General features: G+C 34.6%; 1 protein-coding gene and 1 pseudogene across 8 annotated transcripts in view; one reads left to right on the top strand and one right to left on the bottom strand.

Moving 5' to 3' along the window:
- OXR1 (oxidation resistance 1) overlaps nt 1-18260 on the top strand; it is a 488540-nt gene that overhangs the window by 430675 nt on the left and 39605 nt on the right. For all 8 annotated transcript variants that reach the window (XM_054497496.2, XM_054497491.2, XM_054497493.2 and 5 more), the window contains 3 exons: nt 8438-8622; nt 11920-12686; nt 16151-16319. In XM_054497496.2, the coding sequence (XP_054353471.2) occupies nt 8438-8622; nt 11920-12686; nt 16151-16319 (1121 nt within the window). The remainder of the gene's footprint in view (nt 1-8437; nt 8623-11919; nt 12687-16150; nt 16320-18260) is intronic.
- On the bottom strand, nt 2269-3560 carry LOC134740033 (transgelin-2-like; annotated as a pseudogene).

The raw sequence follows: 18260 nt of genomic DNA on the forward strand, positions 1-18260 counted from the left end.
ATAAACACATTTATATGTGTTTATATATTTTATATATAAACACATTTATATGTGTTTATATATTTTATATATAAACACATTTATATGTGTTTATATATTTTATATATAAACACATTTATATGTGTTTATATATTTTATATATAAACACATTTATATGTGTTTTTATATTTTATATATAAACACATTTATATGTGTTTTTATATTTTATATATAAACACATTTATATGTGTTTTTATATTTTATATATAAACACATTTATATGTGTTTTTATATTTTATATATAAACACATTTATATGTGTTTTTATATTTTATATATAAACACATTTATATGTGTTTTTATATTTTATATATAAACACATTTATATGTGTTTTTATATTTTATATATAAACACATTTTTATATTTTTATATTTTTTATATATAAACACATTTTTATATTTTTATATTTTTTATATATAAACATATTTATATATTTTTATATGTATATCATATCTTTAATATGTCACATTCTCACTTTAAGTAGCATTATATATGTCACTTTACATATAGTACACATACCTTGTAACAGTATACTTTTATTTCCCCCTTCCAGCCTTTGTGTTCTTATCATAACACCTCTTATTTCTACATGTTATAAACACCACAATACACTATTATTATTTTTGCTTTAAAAAGTTAATTTGAAATAATTTTTAAAATAAGGGTAAAGTCTATTATATTTATCCACTTACTTATTCCCTACACTTGTCATTCCTTTTTTATAGTTGCAGATTTCCATTTGTATCATTTTTCCTTTTATTTAAGGACTTCTAAATTTCTTACAGTGTAGGTCAGCTAGTGATAAATTCTTTCAGTGTTTATTTGCCTTGAAAAAGTCTATGTTTTTCCTTCTTTTATTAAATGTTACTATCACGTTTATGTATATTTTCTTTCTTTTTTTTTTTTTTTCTCCTAGACAGAATCTCACTCTGTTGCCCAGGCTGGAGTGCGGTGGCCTGATCTCAGCTCACTGCAACCTCCGCCTCCCAGGTTCAAGCAATTCTCCTGCCTCAGCCTCCTGAGTGGCTGGGACTACAGGTGCATGCCACCACATCTGGCTAATTTTTGTATTTTTTTAGTAGAGAGGGGATTTTACCATGTTGGCCAGGCTGGTCTCGAACTCCTGACCTCGTGATCCGCCTGCCTCAGCCTCCCAAAGTGCTGGGATTACAGGCGTGAGCTACCGCACCCAGCGTGTTTATGTATATTTTCAAAATTATATGTGTGTTTATAAAAAAGGATCCCTAACTTTTAAATTTTATGCCATTTTATCTTTTTTTGGTCCATTGATTTTTTTTTTTAATTAATATACTTTCATTTTTAGAGCAGTTTTAAATGGATGGAAGAATTGAGCAGAAATTAGAATTCATATTTATACTCTCCCCCTTTCCCCAGTTTCCCTTATTAACATCTTGCTTTTGTGTGCTATATTTGTTTCAATCAATGAACCAGTATTCAAGCACCAAGGAAAGCCCATAAGATTCTCTCTTGTTGTACATTCTATGGGCTATAACAAATGTATAATGACATTTATCTATCATTACAATATTACCAGATTAGTTTCATTGGGCTAAAAATCCTCTATGCACCACCTATTCATCCCTCCTTCCCTTTCCTTCCCTGAACTCCTGGTAATTAATGGTCGTCTTACTCTCTCTATAGTTTTGCCTTTTTTTTAGAGTGTCATATAGTTGGAATCATAGAGTATGATTGAATGAATTCATATTGGCTTCTTTCACTTAGCAATGTGTGTTTAAGATTCCTCCGTGTCTTTTGCGGATTGACACCTTAATTCTTTTTACTAATATTACTGAATATTCCACTGAGTGGATGTACTGTAGTTTATCCACTCCCCTATTAAATGACATCTTGATCACTCTTAAGTTTTGGCACTTGTAAATAAAGCTACTCTAAACATTCATGTTCAGGTTTTGTGTGGTAAGTTTTCATCTCAGGTAAAATATCAAGAATCATTGCTGGATGGTATGGTAAGACCATTGTTAGCTTAGTAAGAAACTGAAGAACTCTCCTCCAAAGGACCTGTGCTATTTTGTATCCAGTAAGCAATGGGAATCCCTGTTCCACAGCCTCACCAACATTTGATGTTTTCAGTGTTTTAGACTTCAGCCATTCTAATAGATCCGTAGTAGTAGTATCTCACTGTGTTAATTAGAAATTCTCTAATGGCATATTATATTGAGCATCTTCTTTTTTTTTTTTTTGTTTCCATTCAAAAATGACAAATTCTTTATTTAAATCAACAAACTCATCTTCCTCAAGCCCCAGACCATGGTAGGCAGCCCTCCCTCTCTGTCCCCTCACCCCATCCCTGAGCCACAGTGAAGGGAATAGAAAATGAGAAGCCACGAGGGCCTCTGCCAGGGAAGGCTGCCCCAGATGTGTGGTGAGCACAGTCAGTGCAGCTGTGGCTGGGGCAGCAGCTGCCACAGGCTCCTCCCTATAAATTACATTCCTGCAGCCACAGCTGTGGGAGAAGCATACTTGTAGAAGCAAGGCCAGTCCAGCATCAGAAGGCAGAGGCAGCATCACTGACTCCCAGCCATGGAATGAACAGAGGGCACAGAGCTCAGAGACAGAACAGGCCAGGAGGAAAAAGGAGAGACAGAACAGGCCAGGGCATGGCGGTGAGGGACTGAGGCCCCTAAATTTTGGTCCCAGGGGAAAAGAAGAGGCCAGTCGGTCCAGTTTTGATGGGTATAGGGAAGGGAATGTATTAGTCAGCACGGGGAGAGGCTGCCAACAGGCACCTCAGAGGTGACAGGACAGGCTGAACCCCCCACCCTGACAGAAGGGAGCTTAAGAGCTCTGGGGCTCTCTGGGAATGTCACTGCTAAAATATGTATCTACATATGTATTAACCATTCGTGGGAGGGCAGGGGCAAGGCCTGGGGTGGGATCAAAGGATCTGGCGTGGCATCCCGTAGCCAGTCATGTCTGCCTGAGACGCCCCCCATCTGTAACCCGATCACGTTCTTGCCCTCTTGCAGCTGGTTATCCGAGAAGTTCCGAGGATTCTCCTTGGATTTCTTAGGGAACCAGTTGGGATCCCCAGAGGAGAGCCCATCATCCTGGGCTGCTACCAGCCCACCCAGATTCATCAGCGTCCACTGCACACAGGCCATGTTCTTTCCTTCCCAGAGGTCCACAGTTTGGAAGATGTCAGTGGTGTTAATGCCGTAGCGCTTAGCTGCTTGCAGGAACTGAGAGATCTGCTCCATCTGCTTGAAGGCCATGGTGGAGGCCTGGATCTTCTTTACTGGGGCCTGCCCCTCGGGGTACAGTGCATTAATGAGCTCACATAGCACTGTGCCATCCTTGAGCCAGTTCTGGAAGTTCTCGCGTCCAGGCTGGGACCGGCCCACATCCTTTCGGCACTGGGTAGTGATCCACTGGATCAGGATCTGCTCCAGATCTGCATCACACTGTTTCTCGATCTTCTGCTGCACCTCCCGGCTCAGGCCATATGCAGCTCCCGTGTTGGCCATTCCAATGGGTGGCGGTGGCTGCGGGAAGCATTCAAGCGGGCTAGAGAGCGGCGCACTCACTCAAGGCAAGGGCTGCAGCTGCCGAGCGTCGTCTTATATGCTTATTTTCTACCCAGATATCCTCTTCATTTTCAAAGGATATTTTCACCAGACAGAATTTTCAGTTGATGAGGTTTTATTTCTTTTCAGAACTTTAAAATTTTACTCCACTGTTTTCTGGCTTGCGTTTTTCTAAAGTGAAGTCTTGCATTATTTTTATGTTTGGTGTTCTGTTAAAAAATGTGTCTATCTTTGGTTGCACTTAAGATGTTCTATTTATCACTGATTTTGAGCAATTTTATTAGGATGTGCCTTGGTATATTTTTTTCTATTTGTTTTGCTGGGGGTTCCTTTAGCTTGGTTCTGTAGGTTTATAGTTCATGCCAAATTTGGAAAATGTTTGGCCAGATTTCTTCCAATATTTTTTGTCTCCCATCCTCTCTTTCCTCTTCTTTGGGAACTCCAATTCTACATATTTTAGGCTGCTTAACATTGGGTCTCACAGCTCCCTCATGCTCCATTCATTTTTTTCCCTCTCTTTTCGTTTTGGATAATTTTAATTGCTCGTTTTTAAATTCACCAATTTTTTCTCTGCCATGGCTAATCTACTCTTAATCCTATCCAGCATATTTCATGTCACACATTGCAATTTTTCTCCCTGTAAGTTCATACTGGGTCCCTTATATTTTCCATATCCATACTGTGTATAATCTTCTATATTGTTGAATATGGTTATAATAATTGTTTTAACATCTTTTTTTTTTGTACCAGTTCTTTCATCTCTGTTACTTCTGGGTCTGTTTGTGTTTATTGATTTTTCTCTTTAATGTGGTTCATTTTTTTCTGTTTATTTACATGCCTGGTAATTTTTGATTGGCTACCAGACATCATGAATTTTATGTAATTGGATACTGAATATTTTTGTATTCCTATATATATTCTTGCACTTTTTATCTGGGACACAGTTATTTCTTGATCCTATTGTGGCTTTTATTTCTTTGATGATCACTTGGTAATGGCTTGTTCATAAGTTTTGTTAGGACCAGAATAGCCTTTAGTGTGTAGCTAATTTTTCTCCTTACTAAGACAATAATACACTTGTAAGTATTCTGAGGCTTTGTAAATAAAGATTTTTTTGCTTTAATGTTTAGTGAGAACACGAACTATTCTTACTGTGTGGACGCTGACTATTGTTTCTTCTGCTCCTTTCAAGTACTCTCTTCTTATCGTTGGATAGCTGCAATACATGTAGGTGGTAATCAGTACTCAGTTCAAAGCTGGAAGGGAACCCTTTGTAGACCTCTAAAGCTTTCTCACTGGACAGTGCTCATTTCTGGGTTGTTTGTTTTGCTTGTTTTTTCTCTGCCTGTGGACTGGAAACTTTCTCCACTCAGTATGCTTGGGTAATCAAAGAGCTAATCTTACGTGTTTCTCCTTATTCAGGTATCATTGCCTAGCATTCCAGTGTCTGAAAACAATTATGTCACATATTTTGTTCGTGTAAGTTTGGTGTGTGTGTGCATGTGTGTGTTTATTGTAGTTTTAGGCAGTATTAGTTCTTGGCTAGAAGCAGAAGTTCATTTGATATCTGAATAAAAATTTTATCTAAAGATCAAAGCAAAGATAAGGTCATTGGCAGGATTAGGAATGATCTGCAGCCTAGTGTTTTTGCAACGTAATCCCTTGTTGTAGGCTGGCTCTGTGCATTCTGCTGCACAGAAGGAGATAAGCAGGAAGTGGTGCTTTCTCATAGAAGTCGTTTTTTCTTTTTTCATCTTCCTACAAGTTGATTATACAAAAGATTATTTATGTAACAATTATGGAAACTTATTAACAGTAACTACAATGGCTAAGTTATTGTGGATGTAAGACTGGAAAAATATCAGTACAAGCTTTTCTCTTTGCTAGGATGGATTCCCAATTATAATGATTTTATCTCAGTATTTGCAGAAACATTGTAATGTAAGTGGTAATTTTTCTTTTGCAGATAGACTTTATTTTTTTTTTAACTTTATTTTCTAATGGAAATAATTTCTCCTTAGAAGATTAGTCAGGTAATTGCACGTAAGGAAATGGAAGTTGTTAATACAAAAGAATAATCTGTGCTTAAAGTTTCTGAAGTTCATGTGGATTAAGTAGATACTTTAATTGAAAATGTCTTGCTCATAATAGTCTTAATATAATGTTGATAATATGTAGGAGTTATGAAATATTTTAAAAATAATGAGATGGGAGTGCTTTGGTATAAGTTTATGATTTTCAACTTGATCAAATGAATTTGAGAATTTACTTTTTCAAGACATTTTCATGAATTTTATGTTGAAGAAATGTTTCTCTTGGCAAACTCTTGATTTATGGAGAATGACATCTAACAGATTACCGCAGAAAGCCCCAGCTGTATGGGAACTTTGAGTGTGTAGCAGAGGGAAAGAAACTTAAAGGGAGATTCCTGGAAAGTAACATTAGCAGATTGATCAGTCTAGTGGGTAGGACTTCAAACTCTTTCTAATCCAAAAAGTAGAAGCATGGTTTTGAGATGCTTTTCAAATGACTTGTATAGTTACAGTACTAGGATTAAGATATTAAGGTATATAGAGAAATAAAACCATCATCAGTATACTGGGCCTTTTCTGTCATACATAGCTAGTTATCACTGACTTTGTGAAAATCTTCCTTAAAGATAAAATGTAGTATTATGCTAGTGAACCAAATAATTGGTTAAAACTAATGCAAAAGTGAAATTTATGAAATGAAGAGTAACCTGAAGTGTTTCAGAGAATTTAGAGCTTGATTTTTTTTTTTATTTCTAGCTGATTGCTTGGTTTCCTTTCTCCAATGAGTTTACAGAAGATGGGAGAGAGGAAGTTATGAAAGATCAGAAACCTTTAAAGTTGTTTTTTTTTAATATCAAATATGCTGTATCCTTGATTATCTACATCTTGGATTATCCTTGACAATGTAAATGTTCTCTACAATGTACTTTACCATCTCTCATTGACTTGAGTTGGTGTGTGACCCAGGAATACAAACTGATGTGTATGGATCTCATTAAAATATTAATTGAAAGAGAAATAGGCTGAGTTTATATAAAGTTACTCCTTATTTAGGTGGTCCACTTCCTCAACTAAAAGAGGTGCTATTCAGAGTTTCATATGGATTCCCTCTCCCTCACCAAACTGCACACACACATATACTCTTCTCTCCAATATTGTGTGCATTAACTGTATATGATTTTGAACATCCACAGTAGCTTTTTTTCACTTGTGATTGGATGACCATTTTCTGTAGATTTACTTTTTATTCTATCATTTTTAAAAGCAATATCTGCCATAACTTAATTTTTATATTCTTAAGGTTAAACCAGGTGAATTCACAGAGCTGAATATGGACTTGGGAGGAGGATGTGATACCAAATCAATCAGGATTTGAGTTTTTCTTTTTCTTTGGATAAGAAGCTATGTAGTTTATTTTTTAAATTCTTTCTGGCTCTTCATTTTTACAGTTACAGGATATATAGTGGACTGAAAATTTGAAAATGAAATTAAGGAATGTTGTGCCCTTGGAGTGATTATAGTTTGTGACTTGGATACAGAGGAATTATATATAGCATAAAGCATGAACTACCTAGCTGTTTAGGACAAGTTTCAAATCCTAGCTGTTTAGGACAAGTTTCCAGGTGTTTCTCAGCATTAGTTTCTCTGTCAGTAAAATGGAAATGGTTTTACCCATCTCAGAGCTATGATTGTGAAGATCAAATAAGCAATATGCATATAAAGCATGTTACATATGAAGTATTCAATAAATATTCATGTTAGTATGATCAGCTTCCTGTGGACCCTAGTTTGCTCATTTATAAAATAAGAAAGTTCAACTTTTAAGATTTGTATCACTATTTATTTATTTTTATTTTTATTTTTTTTTGAGATGGAGTCTCACTCTGTTGCCCAGGCTGGAGTGCAGTGGTGTGATTTCAGCTCACTGCAACCTCTGCCTCATGGGTTCAAGCGATTTGCATGCCTAAGCCTCCCAAGTAGCTGGGATTATAGGCACATGCCACCAGGCCCAGCTAGTTTGTGTTTTTTAGTAGAGATGGGGTTTCACCATGTTGGCCAGGAACTCCTGGCCTCAAGTGATCCACCCACCTCGGCCTCCCAAAGTGCTGGGCTTACAGGCGTAAGCCACCGTGCCTGCCCTGTGTCACTATTTATATAAATATATTTAAAATTTTATAGCTTTTCATGGTGAGTTAAAAGTATATATACACTATATACTTTAGATGTCATATAATCTACGTAATTTTACAGATGAAGAAATAAGCCCAGAGACTCCTTGCCCAAGGTCACAAATCTAGGTAGTAGCAGAGTCAAGTGGAAACAGATTTTTTAAAGAGGTGTTTTAAAGATACTATACTCTTTTCCTTTTATAATATAATGGATTGGATTATCAACATTATTTATTGAGTCTGCACTGTATACATGACGCTGTATTTGCTACTTGTAGTGAGGAAATAACACAGGAAGCAGTATGCAAATTAACATAAAAGGTGGCGCTTTTTACCTTACTGTGAAGTTACCTTTCTGATATGAGGTAACTCAGTATTTTACTCAGTTTGCAAATTTTATTTCCTTACTTGATTGTCTTTGGGGGAATATGATATTCTACCTCTCCTAAAGAGGAGAATTTACTGGGAAAACTTGGGTTTTAATAAAAATGGTTTCGTGAGAATGCCACAGTTCCTGAGTGTACTATTTTTATATATGGCCTAACATCAGAAGAAAATTAGTAAAAATAGCTAGACAATTTTTGAAATATCAACCTTGAGGATTAAATGTTACTTTCTTTTTTCACCTTAGGGCACAGTCAGTGGTGTACTGCTAGTTACACCAAATAATATAATGTTTGATCCACATAAAACTGACCCTTTGGTTCAAGAGAATGGCTGTGAGGAATATGGCATCATGTGTCCAATGGAAGAGGTGATGTCAGCTGCAATGTACAAAGAAATTTTGGATAGCAAAATAAAGGAATCCTTACCCATGTAAGAGTGATATTTATATTGCTTTGCAACTTTATTGTATCTAGATAGTTGACCCTTGTCTAATACCTTAACTATTTTTACTAGTTTTCTTACAGCTGCCTTTTATTTTGTCAATAATGAAACAAAAATATATGCATTATTGAGAAGATTATTCTTAATTTGCACCTTGGATAGTTAGGAATTATCTTAGATTTGTATTTGTGTGTGTGGTCAGAGAACCAGATATTTGAAAAGTAACCTATAGTGCCCATTTAATTCAGTGTTTACCAACCTTTTTATTCAGACACAGCTTTCAGTCTTCTAAATTACCCCTGTGAGCAATCACTGTCGGGATAGTTTTCAAATTTCCCTTGAAAGTGACTGAAGGGCTGTGATTTGGGAGAGGCCACATGAGCAAAGACCTGACATTGCTGTGGGCAAGACAGCTTTTTTTTTTTTTTTAATTGATTGATTTATATGTTTGCAATCCTCTCTCCCAGTATAAAATACAGTGTAAAGTACAGGGAAGAAAACCCACAACTTGCTCAAATATAAAGAGTTAACTTTGGAATATACTGGTCAGAGGATTTGTGTGATACTTTAAGATAGCTGTGAGACTACAGTTTGGACACAGCTTTTGAAAGTAATATGCTTGTCCAAAGTAATGGCCAGAAAGAAAAGGAGGAATGGGAAATAAAAGGAGAAAAAGATAAAAGGTATACAAAGAAAGGAAGGGGAAGTAGCAAGGAAGGAAATTGATATGTACTAGGAAATAACCTCCTCATTCCTTCGTACGTGACTACCAACATTTTCAAATTGTCTTCACTTTAACTGATACTGATATTTATATCCCTATATTAGCCCACAGGAATGATAGCTGTTTTAAAATTAACCCTTGTGGGGCAGAGCAACTTACAAAGGAAAAAAGGAACAAATTATTTTTGTTTCTAAGGAAGACTAAATGAATTGGTAGAATATCTGTGACAGAATAAAATCCTTTGCTCAAAAGTCTCCACTCTACCTTCCACCCAACAGATATTATTTTGACTTGGTAGACTAATCTTTAGAGCTGCAGATAATTCCTAGAAGGTGTTAGTATCCTCGTATTAGTTATATTTGTAGATCATCATCCAAGGCCAGTTTCAGCAAATAAGGATTATTGGGAGGTGGATAATGGGATGAGACAAAGGTAAAAGAGTGAAGGATTAGATTCAAAGAAGAAGAAGGATATATATATATATATATATATAGAGAGAGAGAGAGAGAGAGAGAGAGAGAGAGAGAGAGTCAGTCATTGGTGAGACTCTGTTGTCCTCCTTTTCTTTCTTTTTCTTTTTCTTTCTTTTTTTTTTTTTTTTTTTTGAGGTGGAGTCTCACTCTATCACCCAGGCTGGAATGCAATAGCACGATCTGCAACATCCACCTCCTGGGTTCAAGCAGTTCTCCTGCCTTAGCCTTCTGAGTAGCTGAGAATACAGACACCTGCCACCACATCTGGCTAATTTTTGTATTTTTAGTAGAGACAGGGTTTCATCACGTTGGCCAGGTTGGTCTCGAACCCCTGACCTCAAGTGATAATGCTGGCGTAGGCCTGCCAAAGTGCTGAGATTATAGGTGTGAGCCACGATGCCTGGCTTTGTCCTTTTCCATTTGTGATATGGTACTTTGGGGTTCTCTTATTCCGAACAATCCATCACTGTTCTACAAGGATGCTATATAGCTCTTCCCTTTCAAATCACTGTTTTGTCATTCATTGTCACCTGGAAAGTGTCACCTGGATTTAAATATTTAAAGATATTTCTTCAAAAAGAAATATCTTTAAATTCTGCCTTATGGATTGATTAAAAACAATATTTGGCACAAAATTAGATAAATAAAACAAATGTATGCCAAAAATGAGGTATAAGATTTGACTGCTTTTCTTCTGTCTTAGGCTCCTTGGGAGGTTGTTTTCAAAGGTATTATTATGGTATTACATTCAACAGTAGCAACATCATTGACATAAATGTTTAGCCTTTCAGCATATTAAATCTGAAGAGTATAGCACTTTTCTAAATATATATCCTGTCACGTTTGTTAGGTTTATCTCTTACCTAAGGGTCTTCTAATTCTTTAAATGTACAGATAAAATTTCTCAAAACTTTTGCCCTGTTCCAGCACCCTATAGATGCAGTTTGAGTGCATCACCAGTAGATGACACTATTGTATATTTAATGACAAACTAGATTCTTGTTTTTTTAAGATGAATCAGATACAAAGGCAGCAGAGATACTGACTTCAACTAATTAATACTTTAAAAATTTATCCATCCTAGTTATAGAAATTATGCATACTTGTTGCAGAAAAACTGGAAAATACCGAAAAGTGGAACAAGAGAAAGAGTTACCCAGCTTCACCATTCAGAGATAGCCAATTATTTTTGTGTTGACTTACTTTACAATCTTTCCTTTTCAGCATATTTTACATGGTTCTCAAACTATATATGTATAAATGTTAATACTTTTTTCATTGAGAACTCATATAATTTTCATTTATCACAGACTTCTTGTAACCATCATTTTAAATTAGCAACTTACATTTCATGGCATAGAGGTTTACACTCCCTCTTTCCAGAACTTAACTTTTGAACATTAGTGTTTACATATATAAATGTCATTAAATCTGAAAGTCTAGACCCAGTTATGAACCATTCATTTGTCTAGTATCTAAACTTTTCACCTGAACAAGTTCTCTTAGAGGTGTTAAAGAGTATAGTTGTTAGCCTGAAGATTTTCTCTAAATACTTTTGCTTGAGTTCTATTCAGATTGGTTTTAAGCCTTACATTTGAGCCATATATTTTAATTTAAGCTCTATTTGAATGTAGATAAGCACTGTGTGTGTGTATGTCTATGGAAATCAGTTTATTTTTACTTTATTGGGAGATTTAAAATTTTAATTAAACATTTCTCTGTGTTTATTTTCCATATTCCATCAGTGAGTAAATTTTAGTTTAGAATTACAGCTTTACCCAGGATTTATGTCATCAAGTTCCCTTCAAGTAGATTACTTGCAAGGAAATCTTACTTTGATATTTCCTAAATATTAAGCAATTGATGTAAAAGTTTGGCTTAATTACTTGATTTATAGAATTACTTAGTCTATAAACTTAATTATTTGGTCATATTGAATAAATCAGATTTTTTATATTCTCTGGAGATACGTGCTACATCCTTTTGTTAAAAAGTCTTTTTAGTGATACTAATTCTGTGTTCAGTGTGTGGAAAGTAAAATACCACAATTTTAAAAGTCTAATTATTTTTAATTTTGTTTAATGACAGAGACATAGATCAGCTATCAGGAAGGGACTTCTGCCATTCAAAGAAAATGACAGGAAGTAACACTGAGGAAATAGACTCAAGAATCCGAGATGCAGGTAATGATAGTGCCAGCACTGCTCCTAGGAGCACTGAGGAGTCTCTTTCTGAAGATGTGTTCACAGAATCAGAACTTTCCCCTATACGAGAGGAGCTTGTATCTTCAGATGAACTGCGACAAGATAAATCTTCTGGTGCGTCATCAGAATCTGTGCAAACTGTCAGTCAGGCTGAAGTAGAAAGTCTGACAGTCAAATCAGAATCTACTGGTACTCCTGGTCACTTAGGATCTGATACTGAACATTCTACAAATGAAGTTGGGACTTTATGTCATAAAACTGATTTAAATAATCTTGAAATGGCCATTAAGGAAGGAGATCAGATTGCAGATAACTTTCAAGGAATATCAGGCCCTAAAGAAGACAGCACAAGTATAAAAGGTAATTCAGACGAGGATTCTTTTCTTCATGAGAATTCATTACACCAAGAAGAGAGTCAAAAAGAAAATATGCCTTGTGGGGAAACAGCAGAATTTAAACAAAAGCCAAGTGTTAACAAAGGAAAACAAGGAAAGGAGCAAAATCAGGACTCACAGACAGAGGTAGAAGAGCTACGCAAACTTTGGAAAACCCATACTATGCAACAAACTAAACAGCAAAGGGAAAATATTCAACAAGTGTCACAAAAAGAAGCTAAGCATAAAATTACATCTGCTGATGGACACATAGAAAGTAAGTGTTATAGAGTAAATAAAGTTAGTTCATCCGATTGTATGGTGTCTCCGTCTTTCCTCACTGACTCAAAAGCCGCTGTACCTTAGGCCAACCTGAAGGATAAGTGAGTGACCCTTGACTGGTGATTCTCTGGGGACAAGTATATACAGTCTCCAGTGTCTACTGTCTTTTCTTATCCCACAGGTGGCTCGTACACATAATGAGCATCATTGCTACCCACCATGTTTAAACATTCTTGGCTCACAACATCCTATCGTTAAACAATTTATTTCTTGAGAAAGTGCACAAAACCTGTATAATACCTTTGATCACTCCATTTTCTCTTAAAAAGTTTTTGGTATGTTACCATTAAAAATGTCTTTTTTCATATATAACATTTTAATTGCCAAAGTTGTAATCCCATCTTTTATAAAATGTACAGTTAAACCTAAAAGTGTACTTACAGAATTCTTCCACGTATCAAGAAGTTTCATCATCATCATCTAATTATTTTCTTTTAAAAACCTGCACTCAGGACAAATAAAAACACTATTTTATCTTTCAGTTTTCTGGTACTGTTTACTTCTGAAAATTATACTATTTTCAGTCTTTTATTTCTAATATACTGTGCTTTAGTTAATACATTATGGGTTAAATGGGGTATAACAACTAACTTTGCTAACATTTCTGATATTCTATTAGAATGTTTATCCCAGACTAATCCATTCACATGTGAACTTTTCTTTCATTTTTTAAATTCAAAGATTTTTGTTTTGCTGTAATATATAAAATAAAATTTACCATTTAACTTTTTAAAATTGTGGTAAAATATAACGTAAATATATTATTTGAAGCATTTTTATATCTACAATGCAGTGGCATTAGTACATTCACATTGTTATGCAGATCATCACTACTGTCCATTTCCAGAGCTTTTTTCATCTTCTAAAACTGAAACTCTGTACCCCTTAAACAATAAGTTGGCCAGGCATGGTGGCTCACGCCTGTAATCCTATCACTTTGGGAGGCTGAGGCAGGCAGATTGCTTGAACCTAGGAGATGGAGAACAGCTTGGGCACCATGGTAAAACCCTGTTTCTACAAAAAAAAATTACAAAAATTTGTCAGACATGGTGATGGTGCACACCTGTAGGCCCAACTACTCGGGAGACTAAGATGGGAGAATTGATTGAACCCAGGAGGTCGAGGCTGCTGTGAGCCATGATCATGCCACTGTACTCCAGCCTGAGCAACAGAGCAAGATCCTGTCTCAAACAAAAAAATGAAAAACAAAAACCAGTAACTTGCTTTTCTCCCTTCCTCATAGCTTTTGGCAACCAACATTCTACTTTGTTTCTGAATTTAACTACTCTAGATACTTCATGTGAGTGGAGTCATACAATATTTATCCATTGATGTTTGGCTTATTTCACTTGGCATAATGCCTTCAAAGTTCATTTATTCTGTACTATGTGTCAGAATTTCCTATCTTTTTAAGGCTGAATAATATTCCATTGTATGTGTGTATATTTTGTCTGTTCATTTGTTGCTGGACATTTTGGTTGTTTCAACCTTTTGGCTATTGTGAATAATGCTGCTTTGAACATTAGTGTACAAATATCTGTTTGAATCCCTCCTTTGAATTTTTTTTGGGTATATACCCAGAGTGGAATTCTGGATCATATGGTAACTCTATGTTTAATTTCTTGAGGAACCACCGTACTGTTTTCCATAGTGGCTGCACCATTTTACCTTCTCTGCAGCAGTACACAAGATTTGGGTCAGTTTTTAAAATACCGAATTTTCTTTTCATCATGCCGTTGAGATACCCTGAAGACCTAAGGGCTGTGTTCAGTAGATATTAAAATAATTCATATATTAATACTTGAACCAAGTTCTATAAAAGATTGAATATTTTTCTTCTGTAATACTTTTTTTTAATTCAAAACTAATGCATGTTCAGTAAAGAACATTTGGCAAACATAGGAAGATTCCAGAAAATTTATAAGAATCTCCTGGAATTCGTCACCCAGAGATGATCCTTGTTAACATTCAATATATCTGTCTTTCTTTTAGAACAAAATCATACATATTAATTTGTTATTTACATCAAATCAAGATTATACTATACTTTTGTATCCTGCTTTTTTATGTCATGAACCTTTTCCTATGTCATTACAGTTCTTTAAAAACATGGCTTTAATGGCCCTAAAATTTATTTAACCATTTGCTTATTAAGACATCCAGTTGTTATTAACAATCTGTATTGTTAAGACATTTTAAAGAATGCTGCCCAGCATTCTTCAAAACATCAAAGACAGAAAATGCATCTGATAGTTACCTTATATTTTGAAGATCTTTGACTGCATCTTTGACTACATCTGATAGTTACCTTATATTATAAAACCTTTGAGAAAGATAAAATAATCTGTTTAAACTGATAATGTGGTGGACTAATTTTGTTGTGGGGGTTGGGGGTTTAATGGGGTTAGGGGAAGTTATTATAACCAAATATTAAAAGGAGAAAAAATTGATAGATGTTTTTAAACAGACATCTCTAAACTGTTACCATTTGGTTTCCTCTTTTTTCGGAATAATTAGTTTTAAGTAATTTTAAGTTATTTAATATTCTGTAATAGAGAAATATTCAAACTTTCTGATCTTTATGACTTTATAATAAAATTATGTAAGAAATATAAAACTGTCTAGTACAATTATGAGAAGAATGGTGAAAGCTCATCGTTTTAACCACGTGAAAATAGTGGGGTTCCCATAGATTATCTACCTTGTGTAATACTGCACAGAAAAAGCCATGATGAGTACCCAGGTCTCCTGACTATAAGTGCTGTTTCCTCCAGTGTGCTGCCTTGGTAAGCTAATCAATGTCTGGGTTCCTAAATTCACCTATATATTCAGACTCTATCAGCACCTCTGGTTGAAAGAGTTAGAACTAATTCATTCTTAATTAACTGTCCAAACAGGTGGCAGAATCTAACATATTATCGACTGTTTTATTACAATTTCATATACATGTAAAAACATTAGACACTTCATTAAATTTTTGTCTGAAACAACCATGTTAAGTATGCCTTTAAAACTTCTACAGTTATTTAGATGTCATTCAAAAAGACTGATAGAGAATATGTAGAAAATTATATATATACAATGTGTGTGTATATATATATGATTACTTTAGTATGGGTGTTGAAAATGTAACAATGTTTCTGAAGCTTTTACATTTTTTTCTTAATGTCCTTAGACATAATTTTTGTTCATTAACTTGGCTCTTTTGTTAAGTTTAGTCATGTTGTATCTGTGACTTTACCTTTGGAGGAAAAAAAATATAAATTAAGAAAATTTAGCACCACTAAAGTGAGGTTTTATTCTGTAATTATTTGTCAGAATTTTGAAGGTAAAATTACTTAAACTGCTTAAACTTGGTGTATGAGAATTGAATAAACACTGTTTGCATCTCAATTCTAGGTTCTGCGCTTTTAAAAGAAAAGAGAAGGCATCGATTACATAAGTTCTTGTGTCTCAGAGTTGGAAAACCAATGAGGAAAACATTTGTATCTCAAGCAAGTGCTACAATGCAACAGTATGCACAGAGAGATAAGAAACATGAATATTGGTTTGCTGTGCCACAAGAAAGGTAAAAATCCCATACGACACCTTGAGAGCATTATTGAGATTCTTTGAACTGAAATTATTTTGTGTGTCAAAATACCAATGATAAACTATTGAAACATAGTTTATGATTAAAAGCAGACAGTAAGTCTATTTGAAACCATTTTGCCCCTACTTTATAATTTGCCCCATTTTGAATTGCATTCCCTTTTGTAGTTTATTATTTAAAATGTGAACAAATATCTAGTTGGGTAGTAAAGAAACTTAAGATACCTTGGAGCAAGAAGATTCATCAAAATATTATTTGATATAGCTCCTTCCTGAAGGCAGCTAATGGTGTATAATTCCTTTATATTAAAAATTCCTCAAATATTCATTAAATACCTTCTATATACATGACACTAAATTAGCTACTAAAAGGATGTAGTGGTCTTCACAATATTTGTATGTACCCTTTGCACAATTAAATTTTTCATCATAAGTTTTAAGCAGTTGTAAAAGATGTCTATTGTACTATCTTATCAATTTTTACATTTTAAGTAAATAGTGTTACTTATACCCAGTAGAAATGAAACATTATAACAACTTTCCCTGTACTATTATTCACTTAAAATTACTTTAACAGTTAGACATTGCATCTTACTTTTTCTCTTTAAACTTGTATTTCCATAATACCACTTCACACAAACTCATTATAAGGTACTATATTTTTATCCCCTATTATAGTTCTTTGCAACAAACTACATATACTTAACACATTTACATATCTGTGTGTGTGTATATTGAAATTGCATTTATTTTAACATTTTCTGTGACTTTTGTAAAAATAGTAAAGGATTTAAGGTTTTAGGCTACTTAGCCAACAACTTAGTCTGCCTCCATTTGGTGCATGCTGGGAGAAAGCACAGACATCTGTACAATAGCAGTAATCAGAGCATCAGCAATTGTGTGATTTCTCTGTACCTCCTTTTCCACAAAGGGTGTGCAGAAGGCCAAGTGACAGCTGCACATACCTGGGGTTATTTTACAGAAGAGGAACCATAAGTTTAGGGAACCTGAATTTTTATAATGGACAGTAAGCATGGTTACCCTTTGCTACACAGTAAGATACTATCTCTACTTTCTAAGATAATGCTACACTAACATACTTGAAAAGATACTGCTGAGCAAAGGTATTAACACATAAAAAGTAAAATATCATAGGAAATGCCTGTCTTAAGGAGATATATAGACCTTTCCTATATCCATTGATAGATTAATATGTTTCATCGAAAGGATGAGATAGGACTCAGTATCAGTTCTGCCTCTCCCTTTTATTTTTCTTTATAAATACTGAGAAGCTTTGTTCATAGAAAAGTCAGTGAGACTGAAGAGAGTTTCATTTTAATAATGTCATTCAATTATTTAAACTTGTTTCTATATAATTCCAAAAATTAATCATTTTTGTCACAATATTTTTAGTGATCATTAGTGAACAGCTCCATTGAAAACTCCTTCAGTTTTGTGGAAATCAATTAATGAGAAACAACCTGACATACAGAAGGACTTATTACCCAGTCTTTATAATCGTTTCCTGTCTCAACACCAATCTTGGGCAGCCTAGAAGTTTTTATAGTATAGGGCATATCCCATTGTAAATTCTGAATAGGTGAAGATATGCCCTTCTTTTATAAATTAGAAAAAGTGCTTTAGTGAAAGCAGATAACAGGAAATCTGTAAAATATCTTGACCATACTGTTTTTAGGCAGATTATTATGAGCAAAGAGTAACATATGGAAATTGGAGATACGCAAATTGATTCCCTTAGCACCATCTTACATGTATGTGTACCACTTGGAAAATCTTTATATGTTGCTTTGGAAGACTGCAGCTTTTAGGCATAAAATGATAATGCTCTTTTCCCTTTTCCCACTCCACCATATGTAAAGTAAGTACAATGTGTGTCTTCCACAACATTGGTTTAATC

This window comes from Pongo pygmaeus, chromosome 7 (assembly GCF_028885625.2).
Source record: "Pongo pygmaeus isolate AG05252 chromosome 7, NHGRI_mPonPyg2-v2.0_pri, whole genome shotgun sequence".
Lineage (NCBI taxonomy): Eukaryota > Metazoa > Chordata > Mammalia > Primates > Hominidae > Pongo > Pongo pygmaeus.